This window comes from Gopherus evgoodei, chromosome 7, assembly GCF_007399415.2.
Source record: "Gopherus evgoodei ecotype Sinaloan lineage chromosome 7, rGopEvg1_v1.p, whole genome shotgun sequence".
NCBI lineage: Eukaryota > Metazoa > Chordata > Testudines > Testudinidae > Gopherus > Gopherus evgoodei.
This window is the reverse complement of record NC_044328.1, coordinates 49,288,016-49,305,438: the sequence shown is the minus strand read 5'-3', so window position 1 is coordinate 49,305,438 and position 17,423 is coordinate 49,288,016. Positions and strand designations below refer to the sequence as shown.

The 17,423-nt window shown below is 39.1% G+C and overlaps 1 protein-coding gene across 1 annotated transcript in view; it reads left to right on the top strand.

The window, feature by feature from the left end:
- ZNF365 (zinc finger protein 365) overlaps window positions 1-16,459 on the top strand; it is a 36,995-nt gene extending 20,536 nt beyond the window's left edge. The window contains 7 exon segments of the mRNA XM_030570840.1: window positions 841-878; window positions 5,313-5,514; window positions 14,237-14,308; window positions 14,582-15,179; window positions 15,182-15,874; window positions 15,877-16,020; window positions 16,023-16,459. Coding sequence (XP_030426700.1) covers window positions 841-878; window positions 5,313-5,514; window positions 14,237-14,308; window positions 14,582-15,179; window positions 15,182-15,874; window positions 15,877-16,020; window positions 16,023-16,459 — 2,184 coding nt within the window.
- Window positions 16,460-17,423: the final 964 nt, after the last annotated feature.

Genomic DNA, 17,423 nt, shown 5'->3' with positions numbered 1-17,423 from the left:
ACTTTGAGGAGGACAAAATAAATCTCTCTTCTTTCCCCTCAACCCCTAGAGCAGGCAATGAGTTCTACCTCTTAACATACTGATGTCCTGAAATCTGTGTAGATCTAGGGGTGCCCCTGAGTGACGTTAAAGTTAAACACGTGTAGATCTTTGCAGGATCAGGGCCTTAGATACATGTTGGTTTTTTGTAAATATAAAGTGATTTAAATGACCGAAGACAACTGTGCATAGATAGCATGTGAGTTTTTCATTTGGGGAGGCTACACCCAGCAGTGCCAAAAGCTCCCTAGAAGTGGGGGGGCCACAGGCGCTCAGACAGTGCCCCCTGCTTCCCCGCTCTGGCCCTCTCCTTGAGGCCTCACCCCTGCTGGTCGCTCCTCTAAGCTCCCCACCACCACCCATCAATTGTCCTTAAGGCACAAAAAAAATGGGAAGGCTTTTGTATGTCATTTCATTTTGCTATTATCTTCATTTATCTATATGCCCTCTCCTTTTCTCCCTGCCTTAAAGGTGAATGACAGACTGGAGGGGGTGGAAAGGAGTGAGCAGCAGGCAGGGCCTCAGGAGACGAGGAGGAGCCGGGGCGGGAAGGGGTGGAGGTGCACGAAACGGTGGTGCACCCCCCTGCCACTTCTAGGGAGCGTCCGGTTCTCCTGCTCCCAAGGCACAAAGGCGGAAGGCCGGCACGCCTACAAAGGGAGGTGACTCACCTCCATCATTTGCCCCCTACATGGCCAGTCTTTTTTATTTTAGGGAGGCTTAGCCTCCTCAAGCCTCTTATACGCACCACTCATGCCACTGTGATATTTGCTCATATAAACATTTTTCTGTTTTTTCCAGTTTACAGACCTCTCATCAAATAAGAAACCCAGATGCCTGTATGTATTTCATTTCATTCTTCTATCATTTAAACATGCTTGCATTTTAACACACTTACATTTCTGCGTATGCTGTATAACCCTGATCCTAAGTCCATTACACTGACTTCCATGGGCTTTGGAGCAGGCGCTATATTTGATGATATCTATGCATTTTGCATAATAAAGAAAAACCAGGTGTTTTGCTAAATTAAAAATAAAATATTTCATTCAAGAAAAAAAACTGAATCCTTGTGCGCCAATAAATTACTGCTTCCTCTTTCACTGTATTGGTTTTCGCAAAGTTTGAATCTACTAAATGAAAACATACTAAGTTTCAGATGAAAATGTCTTTAACATTCTGTCATTCCTGAGTACCATAGGCGGGAGATTTATTCTTGCCATTTATGTCAGATTTTTTTAAAGGGGGCACAACTTAAAAATACCATATTATGAATGAACAAATGTCCTGACCTAGAGTATGTGACTAAAACAGCTTCAATTTTTGAAATCAAATTAAAAAATGCAACTTACTTTTCACTTTGTCCACACTAAGAAATTAAAAAATAAACAATGAAAATTATTGGAATCAGTTTCACTTTTGCTGATAGCATGGGGATTATTAATTAACAGTGCAGGAGCTGGTGATTTTTGTATTTAGCTTTAACAATTTATTCCATTTGAAGTTGTTTTTTTTTTTAAATCATGAAACATTTCTCTACTGGTTTTAGATTAGTAAAAACAGACTTTTTTCCAAAAACCTAATCTTTGGCCTATACTTGAGCTGACAGTGTCTCTAAATTTCAGACCCCATCACTGTTTATATCACTGGAAGAAGTGGGAGAATGTGTGAAATGAAACATGACATAACACATTCACCTAAGTGGGTATAACTCCACTGGAGTCAATGGAGTTGCACTCACTTATGTCAGCATTGTAGAAATAAGACATCAGGCCAAGTTCAATCAAACTTATTTATTGAAATCAGATGTGGGTAAGTGATATGACATGGATAATTGAGGGGATTGGTAACAGCATATACAAGCCACTGGTTTAAAGCAGCACAGTTTAACAGAATCCAGTAGTTGCCACCATCTGCTGGGATTTCAGTGGCCTATATGAAATAACATGAAGGTCTCCATCCAGCCACTGTAAACAGTTGTCCTTATGAAAAACACCATTAAGAATGCACACTGATTAGCACCCCAGCAATCTCAATAGATACACCAAGGACTGAATAAGCAGATGGACTGAAGTTACCTGCTTTTTATAGAGATGGTTACCACAAACAGAGCTGAGGCAGGATGCGGAAGCTCCTATTGCTGCTATGCCTGTTCTGTGGATGAAGCAATAACTTCAGTTTCCATAACTGTCAAGCCAGCTGTTTTTGAAATCACATTACAAATTAAGTTAAAGTTAAAAGAGTTAAGCAAGCATTATATGCATCAGCTGATTTGACATATTGTACCTCTATAGTTTACTCTCCGTAAAACAAATATATTGGCAATTTGATGAAGCTTCAGCTACAAGAGATTTTTCCTACAATATTTTTATTTTTAAAAAGTTGCATTGTGGGTCGCTGGTTGTTCAAGCAAAAGAACCAGGTTTGAGTCCCACCAACACTCTGGAAGGAGAATCCTCATTTGGTGTAAGTAGTTATAGCCCCACTGGGCCTATAACATTTTACATCAGTGTCCTAGCACCTTATGTCAGAATGTACTAATAATTAGAGGTGAAACAGAGGATAGGACAGTTGTCAGAGTCAACTGTCAAAAGATGTCAAATGCATCTTTTCTGTAATAACTCAGTAACTCTCACTGTACACTATCTCAGCATCTAGCAACATAGACTAGTTCATAACTGGTTGGTGTGATCTTTTACCATTATGATCTGTTTTAATAAGATAAAAAGTATTTTTAAATACACTGAGGTTTTTTTAAGTTAATTTGCCTTCCACACGCACGGAAGTCTATAACCATAAGGACTATAAATCATTTGTGTCTGTAACAGTGTAGCACCCACCTCTCATGAGAGTCCCTTCTGGTCCAACGTGTCTTCAGTCATTAGCCAGTCCTGGCCCTGGTATTGAGGCGTGCCCCGAGGGTTTCCTCCCTGGTTTTACCATCTCTGGTCTCTTCTGGCCCCCGTTTTCCAGATGGGCCTCTTAACAGTTCAGATACCCTTCTGGAGGTTTATCACTGTACAATTGTAGGCCACTTCCCCAGTGGGGGGACCCAGGCCCACCCACTATATCTGATCCCAGCCGAAGGACCCTAAAAATAACAGACACATGTCCTTTTAATAAAACTGCCTTCAGTTCCTCAGACCACTTCCCCACAGTCTCAGCTTTCACCAATGTTTCACCCTTAGCTCAGGGTTTTTCTGCATTCAGGCCCAGCAGCCAGCCAAGTGCTCTTTCTCATTCCCCCAGTCCCCTGCCCACACTGAGCAGTTCATCGTACTACAGTTTGTTTTGGACAGCACCACGTGCACTGCTCTGGTTCCTACAAGGAACTGACTGTGGTGTGCACTGCAGCTCTTTCTTATATGGCCCTCCTGAGCCCTGATTGGCTGCTCCTTACAGCCTCTCCCCTGATTGGTTGCTTTCTACACAGTCTCTCTAGGCTACTTGGAGGACTTAGCTCCATTGCTCTTTTCCTGTGATGAGTATGGCAGGACCCTGAGGCCTCCAGTAGGGTGCCTCTGGGCCTACTCCACCCCATCACAGTGTCATATTAATGTTGGTTGCAATTTTCAAAGTAGCCCAAGAGAATTAAGCACTCAAATGCCTTGTGACCAGCACCACCACTAACTCCAGGAGCAGAGCCTCAGCTGGTGTCTGTTGTCATAACTCCATTGACATTAGTGGAACTATACTAATTTACACAGCGGAGGATCTGTCCCTGCTCTCCTCATTGGTCTCCTCAATTTCTCCACTGTTTGCCTGCCAAAATCTGATAGCAAATCAACCTGCTGGGGGCAGCTACCTCTCATGTCCATGCTGCTTGAGATTAGGGTTGATGGGGGGATCTACATTCCAGAAACTTTTACCTTTCACTACCTCTCCTTTGAGATTATGGGGTTCTTTTCTCTGTGAGGTTATCTTCATGAAATTAGTAGTAATCTTAACAAAAACAAATGTATACTAAAGGAAAGAAAATGGAATTAAAATAAAAATTGTTTGCTAACTTTTCTAAATTTGCACATCTTATAACTTAAACTAGCTCATGCAGTGTTGTTGTAGCCATGTCGGTCCTAGAATATTAGAGAGACAAGGTGGATGAAGTAATATCTTTTATTGAACCAACTTATGCTGGTGAGAGAGACAAGCTTTTGAGTCATACAGAGCTCTTCTTCAGGTCTGGAAAATGTATTCCTAGTGTCACAGCAAAATGCAGGGTGGAACAGATTGTTTAGCATAAGTAGTTAGCACATACTATGGTCCTCCATGGTCCCTTAGGACAGTGTTTCCCAAACTTGGGATGCCGCTTGTGTAGGGAAAGCCCCTGGTGGGCCGGGCCTGTTTGTTTATCTGCACCATACGCAGGTCCAGCCAATTGTGGCTCCCACTGGCTGCGGTTCGTTGCTCCAGGCCAATTGTGTGCTGCTGGAAGTGGCGGCCAGTACGTCCCTCGGCCCGCGCCGTTTACAGCAGCTCCCTTTGGCCTGGAGTGGCAATCTGCAGCCAGTGAGAGCCGCGATCGGCCAGACGTGCAGACGTGGCAGGTAAACAAATCGACCCAGCCCGCCATGAGCTTTCCCTACACACGCAGCGTCCCAAGTTTGGGAAACACTGCCTTAGGATATGTACTAACTACTTACGTCCTCTTCCACCTTGTATTTTGCTCTGAAGCTGGGAGTATCTTTCCCAGTCTTGAAGAAGAGCTCTGTGTGACTCGAAAGCTTATCTCTTTCACCAACAGAAGTTGGTACAATAAAAGATATTACCTCACCCACTTGGTCTCTTTAAACTAGCTAAGGCATTTTCAGTATAATTACAGAGAAAGCAGAAAAATAAATAGTTTACATCTTGAAAGCAATCTCCTCCCTTTAACTATTTTTGTCAGCTTTCCTTGCTGATTAGATACTCTCCACTGTGAACAGAAATTTCTCTCTTGTCAAGCTGTCCATCTGAATCTGTTTGTATCCCAGACATACCACCTTTGATCCAAGCCCAGTGCCCTGCTTTCTACACCAGGTTTCTTCAGCTACCTACTCTCGCAGTGGGGATTGGCTCACTGCTTTAATGGTCTATTAAAGGTACAAAGATATTTGCTACTGCTTAATAGCAACCCAGATGAGTTTCGGTGTAGTGCAGGGGTCAATTTACAGAAGTCATTCTAAAAATGCTATTTTTACCATGCAATACCTCTGGTAGCCGCAAGTGCTCAGCACCTTTAAAAATCAGACCATTTGCCACCTTCGCAAAATCTGACTGAATTTTTTTTATTTCAGAAGCCGAGGAAATCAGCATGGTTCATATAATATACCTGATGCAAAACCTCATTCCCTTCAAAAAGGTAGAATGTTCCTAAAGAAAACTGAAGATGAGAAGAACAGCATCCAACCAGTTATATTCTTCTATGAGCCTGTCGACTGCTCAAGAGAGCTATGGAGGCCACAGAAAAAGGGTGAACCAGTGAGCGCTGCCCGAAAGGTGAATTCAAAATCCAAGCAGGGTAAAAAAGGCAAATAGCTCCAGTAACAGATTATATTCTATAAACAACATGCAGGAGCTACTGGCACAAGGCTTCAACAAAACAGATATTGAATCATGTCTGTTATCTAAGCATTGTACTTTTTCCTATTCATTTGTTCATGCCATAAAATATTAAATATAAATATATATAATATATACAGTATGAAAGAATATTTATATTATTTAGTAATTTTGTTTCCACTGGAGGTGTCTATAAGTGAAGTAACATTTTGTTATGTCAGTTTGCATTTGATTTTTCTATTTATTTAATGCTAGAGCGTATTGAAAATGATCCCAGTATCTTGTTGTATATTATTGTGGCCATATGTTTTATAACCAGAGATTTTAGTGGCAGTATGTGGTTTACTAACCTCATTTCCATCTATGTCATTGCATTAGTTCAGAAGAATCCATTTAATTGGCATCCTGATACTCAGTCTTTGCACTTAATTGGTGTGATTGCCAGGAAACATGTTCAGTGACAAATCACTACATATGCCAGCACACTTAGTTGTGAGAAGGGCATTTTAGTGTAATCCTACAGTGCTGTCTTCATAGATTCATAGATTCTAGGGTCAGAAGGGACCAATGTGATCATCTAGTCCGACCCCCTGCACAAAGCAGGCCACAGAACCCTACCCATCCACTTCTATAACAAACCCCTAACCTATGCCTGAGTTATTGAAGTCTTCAAATTGTAGTTTGAAGACCTCAAGCTGCAGAGAATTCACCAGCAAGTGACCCATCGCCTGATGCACCCTAAAACCGCATTAGCTTTTTTAACGGCCATATCACATTGGCGGCTCATAGTCATCCTGCGATCTACCAATACCCCAAGGTCCTTCTCCTCCTCTGTTGCTTCCAACTGATGCGTCCCCAATCTATATCTAAAGTTCTTGTTATTAATCCCTAAGTGCATGACCTTGCACTTTTCACTATTAAATTTCATCCTATTACTATTACTCCAGTTTACAAGGTCGTCCAGATCTTCCTGTATGATATACCGGTCCTTCTCCGTGTTAGCAATACCCCCCAGCTTTGTGTCATCCACGAACTTTATTAGCACATTTCCGCTTTTTGTGCCAAGGTCAGTAATAAAAAGGTTAAATAAGATTGGTCCCAGAACCAATCCTTGAGGAACTCCACTAGTAACCTCCTCCCAGCCTGACAGTTCACCCTTCAGTACGACCCGTTGTAGTCTCCCCTTTAATCTGTTCCTTATCCACCTTTCAATTCTCATACTGATCCCCATCTTTTCCAATTTGACTAATAATTCCGCATGTGGAACCGTGTCAAATGCCTTACTGAAATCGAGGTAAAAGGTCTACCGCATTTCCTTTGTCTAAATAGTCTGTCACCTTCTCAAAGAAGGAGATCAGGTCAGTTTGGCACGATCTACCTTTAGTAAAACCATGTTGTACTTTGTCCCAATTACCATTGACCTCAATGTCCTTAACTACTTTCTCCTTCAAAATTTTTTCCAAGACCTTACATACTACAGATGTCAAACTAACAGCCCTATAGTTACTCAGATCACTCTTTCTCCCTTTCTTAAAGATAGGAACTACGTTAGCAATTCTCCAGTCGTACGGTACAACCCCTGAGTTTACTGATTCATTAAAAATTCTCGCTAATGGGCTTGCAATTTCATGCGCCAGTTATTTTAATATTATCAAAACTGTTCATAGCAGCAGATTGGTATTTGCAATCCTGAATTTTCTCTGTGCAGCCCTGCATGTTCATTTCATGCTCCTTCCATGCTTTACTATAGCTGCTAAACAAATTGATTTTACCTAGGGCCAAATTCCAAGCTGGTGTAAATTGACACAGCTCAATTAACTTCAGTGTTTGCTTTGAAAATGCTGTATGCTTTGTATTTTCAGTACCGTTACAACTCCTGCCATTGTTGATAATCTGGAATTGAACTGGGGCCTACAATCAGAAGCTACTTTGTCCATGTCTACACTGCAGTTAGACATCTGCAGCTGGTCCATGTCAGCTGAAGCGGGCTCACGCCAGGGCTCAGGCTGAGGGGCTGTTCAATTGCAGTGTAAATATTTGGACTCAGACTACAGCCCGAGCTCTGGGACCCTCCCACTTAGTAGAGTCTTAGAGTTCAGATTTCAGCCCAAGTCTAAATGTCTACACCGCAATTAAATAGCTCCTTATCCTGAGCCCAAGTCAGCTGGCACAGGCCAGCCTCAGGTGTCTAACTGCAGAGTAGACATACCCTTTGAGTTAACGGAATAACTCCATTACCAACTAGTAGTAGTAGTAGTGTCTTTCCCTCCGTGGATCAGCAGCTAGAGGGAAAGATGAGTTACGCTATGTGCCAGCATGTTCCACTGTAATATATGTTTTTAGGCAATTAATGAATATTTTTCAGCACAGTGTATTATGTGATCCTCTCTTAATTGGGATGATAATTTAGGATCCAATCCTGCTAATTTTTATCTATATGAATACTCCTTTCACACACACATACTCCCATGGATTTCAAATAAACACATACGAGTACAGATGTTAGAAATGATCGCAGGATTGGAACCTTAACTGGAATGTCTCTACTGCCACTGGTTTGTGCCAATTAAAAGGATTCTACTTGATCATAATGTTCTTCAGAATTAATTTTGTGTATATATTTTTGTTAGAATTAATCCTTATGCCAAGTTTATAAATATTAGCATCCTGTTTAGATTACTGGCAAGAATTGTTTTCTTGAGACAAGAATAAATAGCAGAGTCAAGTCTCTGTTTAATTTATTTTTTAAATGCTCTTAACAGAAGCAAATAGACTTTGTGGAAGCTGGATTTTAAGGTATATATATAAAGATGTGCAGAAAATGTTACTTGTTTTTTATAATTATGACTGCGAGCATAACTGAGTGAGAAGAAACAGAAGAAAACATATCACCGTGACTATTGCTGCAATAAACTAGATTTGCAATATATTTGATATAGACGATAACTAATATGCTAAAATGCAGGAAACAACAAATGTCACACATTTTTCATTTCCTAGAATGTATCATAGTGAAGAATGAAACGATTCAGTTCTCACTTTTATTTAAGATAATGTATATGGGACTATCACGTGTGTGTTTAAACTTTCACAACACTGTTTCAACTGAAAGTCACAGTGTAAAAAAAATCAGATATTTAAATTGTTGACATTTTAAGATATGTTTAGATATCTCATTGCAAATTTAACATTATGTCATGTTAGACGTCACGTGCTGCTAAAAAACCAATGATTTGTAAATTGTATTGCATGCTGTTTTTTGTCAGGTAGTATCTGATGAGAACCATCTTTTGCAATCCATGCAGCCAAAAATTCTTTAAACTTTTCTACTGCTTCCCACATTATCAGCTTTCTTTGAAAAAAATTGCAGCTCTCTTAATGCACATAGTAAAGGAGGATGTTTAGAAAGAACTTAAGTAAAACCCATTAGCCCATTCTTTATTAGTCAAGAGTAAAAGTAGACTTCTTATTTTTCAGTACCTTGTCTACTTTTTGTGGATGATAAGTTACCAAAGTTAAGCAAACTATTCATATTTCACGCATGAAAGGTTTATTTTATTATTTATCAGCACTTGAAATCTCTTCTATAAGTTGTCCTTTAAAAAAAAAGTTGCATGTTCTTTAACTTCCTAAATCCTAAACTGTTAAAGACACCATTTGCTGAATCAATGCCGAACTAGTCCTTTGCAAAGAAGTTGAAATATACTGTAACCCGCAGAAAAAGAATTTAGAATATAAAAATTCTAAAATAAAGCTATATTTCTCAGTTATTGTGTTTATGAACTATGTAATAGTACAGTGCATGTTTGTGCAATGATGGCAGACAGAGGCATGAATACAAAAGAAAAATATCCCCCCGATGGCACTGTTCATTAGTTAGTTGCTTGTTACATAAAGTGAAACAAGGTGGATAAGGTAATATCTTTTACTTGACCAACTCTGTGCGTGAGAAAGACAAGCTTTTGAGAAGAACCCTGAAGAAGAGCTCCGTGGAGTTCAAAAGCTTTTATCAGCAACAGAAGTTGGTCCAATAAAAGCTCTTGCCTCATTTGCCTTGTCTCTGTCATATCCTGGGACCAGCACAATTACACCACCACATTGCAGTGGCAGTTTACATAAGTGTAAGTTAATTGGGCCCCAATCCTGCAAAGATGTACAAATGAATTTGAAACAAACGACATGAAAATAAAATGCCTTTTTCTGAAAAGATTTAATTTCTTTTTGAGGAAGAAAACTTCTGTAGAAACAAAAGCTGCGGGAAGAAGTGGTATTAAGACATGGTAAAAGGAGATGAAAAATCTCTAAAGGATATCTTCAAGTCTGAATATTATTAATTCATTACTCTGTAGGCCAAAATGGCTCCTGCATGGAAATATCTTGCAATTCTGTAGACCTGTTTTTAAGTGAATGTTCAGCTGAACATAATTGCTCCACCAACACTACAAAGCATCAATCATGTCTATTGTTTTATGGCACAGATAATATTAATAATGATAGGTACATTTTAAAAATAGGGGAAAAATCTATATATGCAGTACATTTAACATAACTTTTTTTTGTTTAGGTGGCCTTTTTTTTGCTATTCTACAATTTGGAATGTAAAAATGTTCATTTAAAATTAAAAAGCTTTTTATTTTTAAAATTAAAATAGAAATACAAATATCTGAAGCCAAGAACTATCAGGCTGGTATCTTCAAATGAGCCTAAGCAAGTTAGGCAGCTGAATCCAATGGAAAGTGAATAAGAGTTGGGTGCCTAGGTCCTTTTCGATCCTTTTGAAAATTGCCGTTTGGAGTTCTACATCTTCTATCACTTTAAAATGATTCAATGGATGTTGAAATCTCAAAGCAGCATGCACTCATTTAGACCTTATGGGTCAGCTTTTATCTTAAAACAAAATGTTCTAACAGCCTTGTAACATTTCAGTGCAGAAAAATAGGAGACTCTAATGGAAATCCTGACAGAGCCTTAATTATAGTAGTGCAGAGAAGCACTGCTACCATTTTGATGTACTCCTGCCAGTTGAAGAAATAGCCTGTTTTAAAGCACTTGAAGGCATTTGACCCCTCAGTATCTCAACAATACAGGGAATTTCAGGCTATTTGAGGCACTCTAAATACATGTCTTTTGTTTCCAGAAGAGTAACTGGAAATATTCAAATATTCATATTCAAGGGAATGGGCGTCAATAATAACGTCAACTGTGTCTACCAAATTACCACTTCTGCTGTCCCTAATAATGCACTACAATGGTAGTCAACTCCTTGAGTCTACTTGAGCAAAATCCTGTTCCTTTATTGTGCATCACCAAATGGTTGCTGCTGTGTCTTCTTGCATCATCCTAATGTTGATTATTTCCAGAGATCCTGTTTGAAGTGTTTGGAGTAGACTGTTTTAGTGTTTTGTGTACAAGCAGTAGTTCTTTTTATTCCAGAAGTGATTTTACTGGATGAAACATTCAATAGACTCTTATAAATAGAACCTGGTGTTGTGAACAAAATGTCCATTCGCATTTCATCGCTAATGCCACATTCTATTTAGCTTCAATGTTTTGCAGTCTGGTTCTTCCCTCAGGATGGGCAATATAAACAAACAATTATCTTTAAATGCATTTGGTGGTTTGGCAAAGTCATTTTATCTTTCTTGATGTTACCTACATGAAGCAGGTATAGTTTCAACATTGGCTTAAATGATGTATAAAATAATCAGTAAAAACATATACTTTATATTGTTTCAGTAAAACTAGAATGTAAAGGTAGAAAGGGCTGTACAGAATTGACAAATGGAAATCAATATTCAACTTGTGTTAAGAGTAACTTTCAAAAAGCGAATATAACAGGCCCTCAAACAAATTCCAGACTATCATGGCACTTTTGTTGATGAATTAAGTTCTCATTTTAAGCAGCAATGGCAGAAGGAACTTCAGGTGTTTATTTCTGATGCATATTCTCAGAAGCATTACAATACTGCATACTGCATATTTCTTAGCCCTCTCTGATGCTACTTGTTGCCTAGGTCCCAAAATATAGCTCTAAATGGTAGCCAACCTGTCACACTAATATCTGAAATCACTGTTTGAAAAAACAGAAAGGAGGCTAAGAATTAATTTCACAAAAGTAGATTTTAGGTCCAAATTTTTAAAGAAGTCCTCTGAGTCTAATGGGCAATTGTGTTTTTAGAACATCACCATAGTCTTCAACGGGCTTTGGGTCAGGCCAATAAATAGCTTTTAAAATAAATAAATAGCTTATGTTCTGGATTTGCTCTGTTATAGCTTTTCACATGAAGCAGAACTGTTCTGAGTGGCATGTAGCCTGGCTAATCTGTGGTACCTCCACTTATTTACAGTTAAGTTTTTTCTCACTTTGAGGATTTTTCATGTTGCTTTGCAGACAACACTTTCTGCTTCATAATTTCAGACCAATATCCTAAAGGAATAAATGCAAGATCTTCTCTGCTTCAGGCTACAAGCTGTGAACTGGAGCTATGTCCATCCTGGATAGTCAAGGCAAAGAGAGCGACATGATGTCTGTTTTGGAGGAGACTGTCAATGCTTCCAATGTTGTATGTAGTGTTATTGTAGCCACATTGGTCCAGGATATTAGAGAGACAAGGTGGGGAAGGTAATAACTTTTATTAGTCCAACTTCTGTTGGTGAGAAAGACACGCTATCAAGCTACATAGAGCTCTTCTTCAGGTCTGGGAAAAGTATTCAGAGGGTCACAGCTACATATAAGATGGAACAGATTGTTTAGAATAGATATCACATATTCTAAGGGGCATTCAAAGTGGATTGGCCTGTTAACACCTCTGCAGACATAGGGAAAAAAGGGGGAGAGAAGGGACAATGTGATGCTCAGAGTACCTTTCCCAGACCTGATGAAGAGCTCTGTATAGCTTGAAAGCTTGTCTCTCACCAACACAAATTGGTCCAATAAAAGATGTTACCTCACGCATCTTGTCTCTCTAATGCTTCCAACAACAGCTAAATAAATAAATGACTACATACTGTTTTAGGGCCAAATCCTGCCCTCAGATAGACAAGTGCAATTCATATTGACTTTAGTGGGTACTGCACATGGGTACATGAAACCAGAATTTAGTCCTCTGAGTCTGCACTTTCAGGAGAGATATCTCCCAGATGACACCAATTTATTTCTGTAAATTTATCAAGCATTTGTGCAAACCTACAGGCAATATGACATATTTTATAAAACATATACAGATAAACCAATGGATTCACTTCCTTAAAATGCCTCCACCCCCAAAAGTTCTCTTCCTCTCAATATGTGCAAAACCTTTCCTCTTACTGCAAACAAATTTATTCTTCATCAGCCTGCTAATGCCATATATTATATTATTCAGATAAAGTTACAAATAGTCTCCTTAACTGACCAACCATTTGAGAGACTTTTGCCTAAACACAGCTACTCTGAAAACTTCCTCGTTACCTTCTAATTTAAGATACACAAAGTAAATAGAATTCTACATATTACATTGGAAATATAAAATATAGGTATTTCACTATCTTTTATGGGCTTCCATCAATCATAACATACAGCCCTGGCAGTATTTAAAGAGGAGAAATACAGTACGATTGAACTCATATGAAATGCTTTCCCTGAGGAGTTACCATTAATAAATAACTTCTGAAAATGAAAAATAAAAGCAAGTCAGCAGTACAACAGTATGTTGTAGAACATTACAGGTGAGTGCAGGAATTTAAAAACAGAAACATGAAGACAAACCTTCAAAATCATGGTAAACACTATTTGTAGACTTGATCCAAAACCCAGTGAAGTCTTTGTTTAGTTAGTAAGAGACAGGATTTTGTATTGTGTCTATGATAAATAGATTAGAGAAATGTTGAGGGCCTGAAGCCTCAATGTGAATTGTTCTAGTTATAAGATTTAGCAAGGCTTGATTTACAATGTATTCTGCTGAATATAAAATACAATATAAAATACTGCTCTCTGTATACCATTGAAGATTTCTGTGAGAGACTGTGTGAATGAGGAATGAATGCATCAGGAAAAGATAAGGCGTGAAAGCCATCACAAATGTCCAGATGGTCAAGAAAAAGTGAGAGACTTGGAAAGACCAGGAGACAATCAGAAAACATCCATTGTATCAGATGCTAAACATGTTAACAGCACTGATGACCTTAGAGGTGAGGCAGGCACCCCCGAAAATGAGACAACAAATAGGAGATAACGATGGGAAGCCTGACAATAACCATCAGATGATAACAGCAGAAAACCCCAAGATTAACACCACTTAAGGACTAATGATTACAGAATGACATTGCAAAATGCATGGACTCAAATGGGAATTTACCACTATAAAGCTGCAGTGTTTGCCATGGAACTCTGGGTTCAGTCCTGCAAAGCCTCAAAGCATCAGATTGCAACCAACAGAGTCCAGCTCCTCACTCATGATCAATCTAACTGGCCATTCGATTGACTCGAGCTACAACAGACTGGTAACTATAAACATGAACTGGCAGGACTGTGTGTGTGTGTGTGTGTGTGTGTGTGTGTGTTCCCCCTGAAAAGATCCCTTGTGCTTTGTATGAGCTTAACATCCTCGCTTCCTCCATATCCATATATCGTTTCATACATGCGCTCATTGCTCTTACTTATAGACTTCCCCTCTTCTAGAATCAAACCTACACGTTTCTGCCAGGAAGTTCTCGAAATTCCTCGCTTTCTCACTCCATATCTTTCACACAGGTAAATCTTATTTTTGATGTTCATTATTCATTCTTTCCGTATGTTCAAACCATCTTAACTTTCCAATTATTATCCTGTTTGCAATTTAATTTTAAAATTTATATTATCTTCTTATCCTAACATTACTTACCCTATTAATCAATGTTCTCCCGCACATATTTCTCAATAAAAGCATTCCCACTGCATTTATTCGGCTTTCATCCTAATATCATAAATTAAGTATATACCCGGGGTAATGGAATTTATATTAACTATTTTTTGTCTAATTTACAGATGGCGAAGCAAGGCCCAATCGACATATTTATCAAGCAGAGACATCCGGTTGCTGAACATGCAAATAATTCTGAATCAGATGACGGCAATGTAAATGAAACTGAAGTATTGTCAACAAAAAGAATTTGTACTAGCTTTACTCGGAAATATGACTCCTCATACATTCAGTTCGGTTCTGTAGCCACGAATGATGGTGGAGTGCCAAAACCGCAGTGCGTTATTTGTGGCAATGTGTTGGCTAATGATGCAATGAAGCAGTCAAAGCACAAGAGGCATTTAAATACAAAACATAATGAAATTAGTTCAAAACTGAAAGAGTTCTTCGAAAGAAATCATGTTAATTTAAAAGGCCATCAGAAACAGATCTTTGAAGTGTCACACATAAATACTTGTGCTTTGTGAGCTTCTTATAAAGTAGCACTTCACGTTGCTAAGGCTAAAAAGCCACTCACAATCAGTGAGACACTAGTGATAGGCTGTATTAAAGATATCTGCATGGAAATGCTGGGCGAGCCGGCAGCAAAGAAAGTGGCTCAGGTGCCACTTTCAAATGACTCTATAGCTTGACAAATTCACGATCTGGCTCAAGATATGGAAGATCACTCATAGGACAGATTAAATTAGCAAAGCACTTTTCTTTGCAGCTTGATGAATGTACAGGTGTTGCTAATACAGCAATTCTGATGGTGTATGCATGCTTTGAACATGAGGGTGATTTGAAGGAAGAGTTTTTGTTTTCTGCTTCACTACCAACAAAAACAACTAATTCTGAACTGTTCAAGACTGTGAGCGACTACATCATTAACAAATGTGGGTTGGATTTCAAGTTTTGTGTAGGTGTATGTTCTGATGGCTCTGCTACAATGACAGGACAGCATTCAGGAGTGGTTACCCAGATTAAGGTGCTTGCACCCGAATGCAAGTCGACGCACTGCTTCCTCCACTGAGAAAGTCTTGCAACAAAAAAAATGTCAACAGAACTAAACAGTGTGCTCAGCGAGGTCATAAAAAATGTGAACCATGTAAAGGCGAATGCTTTAAATTTGAGACTATTCACTGCATTATGTGATGATATGGGAGCTGATCATAAACAGCTCCTATTGCATGCCAATGTACGTTGGTTATCGAGGGGAAAAGTCCTGTCAAGATTATTTGAGCTCCGAAATGAGCTTGCCAAGTTTCTTCAGGACAAAAAACCAAACTGGTCACAATTGTTCCGAGATGTGGATTGGATAGCCACACTAGCTTATTTGGCTGATATCTTTGCCATCTTTAATGATCTCAATACCTCCTTACAATGGCAGACAAGATCGACGGACAGAAATGAAAGCTAAAAGCATGGAAGAGTCAAGTGTCAAGAGATCGCTATGACATGTTTCACAACTTAGTGACAATCGTCGCCAATGCAGGCGAAGACCTTGAAGTTACATCTCTACGAAACGTGAACACTTGACGAATTTGGCAGAACGTTTTGAGTTTCACTTTCCAGCAGAAGAAGATCCAGGGAAAGGGACTGGATGGATCCGAAATCCTTTTATTTCACTGAAAGATTACTTAACTGTCACTATGGAGGATAAGTTGTTGAAGCTGGCTGCTGATGAAAGATTGAAGATGAGTTTCGAAACTACAACATCACTTTTTTCCTTTTGGATAAAAGTGAAAGCAGAATATCCTGAGCTTACTGAAATTGCTCTGAAAACTCTTCTCCCATTTCCTTCAACATACCTCTGTGAGACTGGCTTCTCAACCATGAGTGTCATTAAGACAAAGTACAGGAATAGTATGGATAGTCATTCTCCATTGCATGTGGCACTGTCCTCAACTGAACCACAACTGGATAAGCTGACAAAGAAGCAGCAGGCTCACCTTTCACATTAGTAAAGGTTGAGGTCTTAACATGTCTATTAGTGTGTTACTAATTTTTTTATAATATCTTTGTTAGGAGACTTTGTGGTTTGTTTTTTTAATATTTTTAATTTTTATTGTAGTATTGTATTATTTGTTTACAAACTAAACACACAATAAAAATGTCTGTCTACTTTTATTTTATTCATTATATTATTTTCAATATAAATTAATATTACTACGAATGTTCAAATATTATTTTGAATAATATAATGGGAACATCTCCGCATGTATGCCACACACTCATTAATAGAGTGAAGAATGTTAGTTTTTCTGGTCTGATGTGCTACGTGCCTATGTGAAAACGATAATAATATGGCACAAATATGGTACCAGTCCCTGGCAAATATGGTACCGGTCCCTGGCACATTGGGGGGAAAAAATTGCCGGTCTGCCACATCAGATAGTTTGAGAAGCACTGGGCTACAGGACTGACTTCCCCATACTCATATCATTCCCTTGCTGCGGTAGAAATTGCATAATGTCTAGCAAAGGGTTTCGGCTAAAGACCACGTTGCTGCTCTGCAGATGTCCACGATAGGGACATTTTCCATAATTGCCCTGGAGACTGAGCGTGCTCTGGCTGAATGTGAGGACAGCTTTTCAGGAGGCATGATGCCTTTGATCTTGTAGCAAATGACAATACAGCTGGTGATTCACTTGGGCGGCTGTTGCTCTGTTATAGGATACCCTCTCATTCTTTCTGCACAGGAGATGGACAGCTGTGACGAGACCAGAAAGGCATCTGTTTTATCCAGATAAAAGGCCAGTTCTTGGTGACTATCCAATGTGTGGAGCTTTTGTTCATCTTCAGGAGCATGTGGCTTTGGAAGAAGGCTGATAAATATATTGATTTGTTGAGGTGAAAATCAGACACTACTTTGGAGAGAAACTTGGGTGTGGGCTTTCCTGTACCTGGCCTTGTAAAAAACACAAT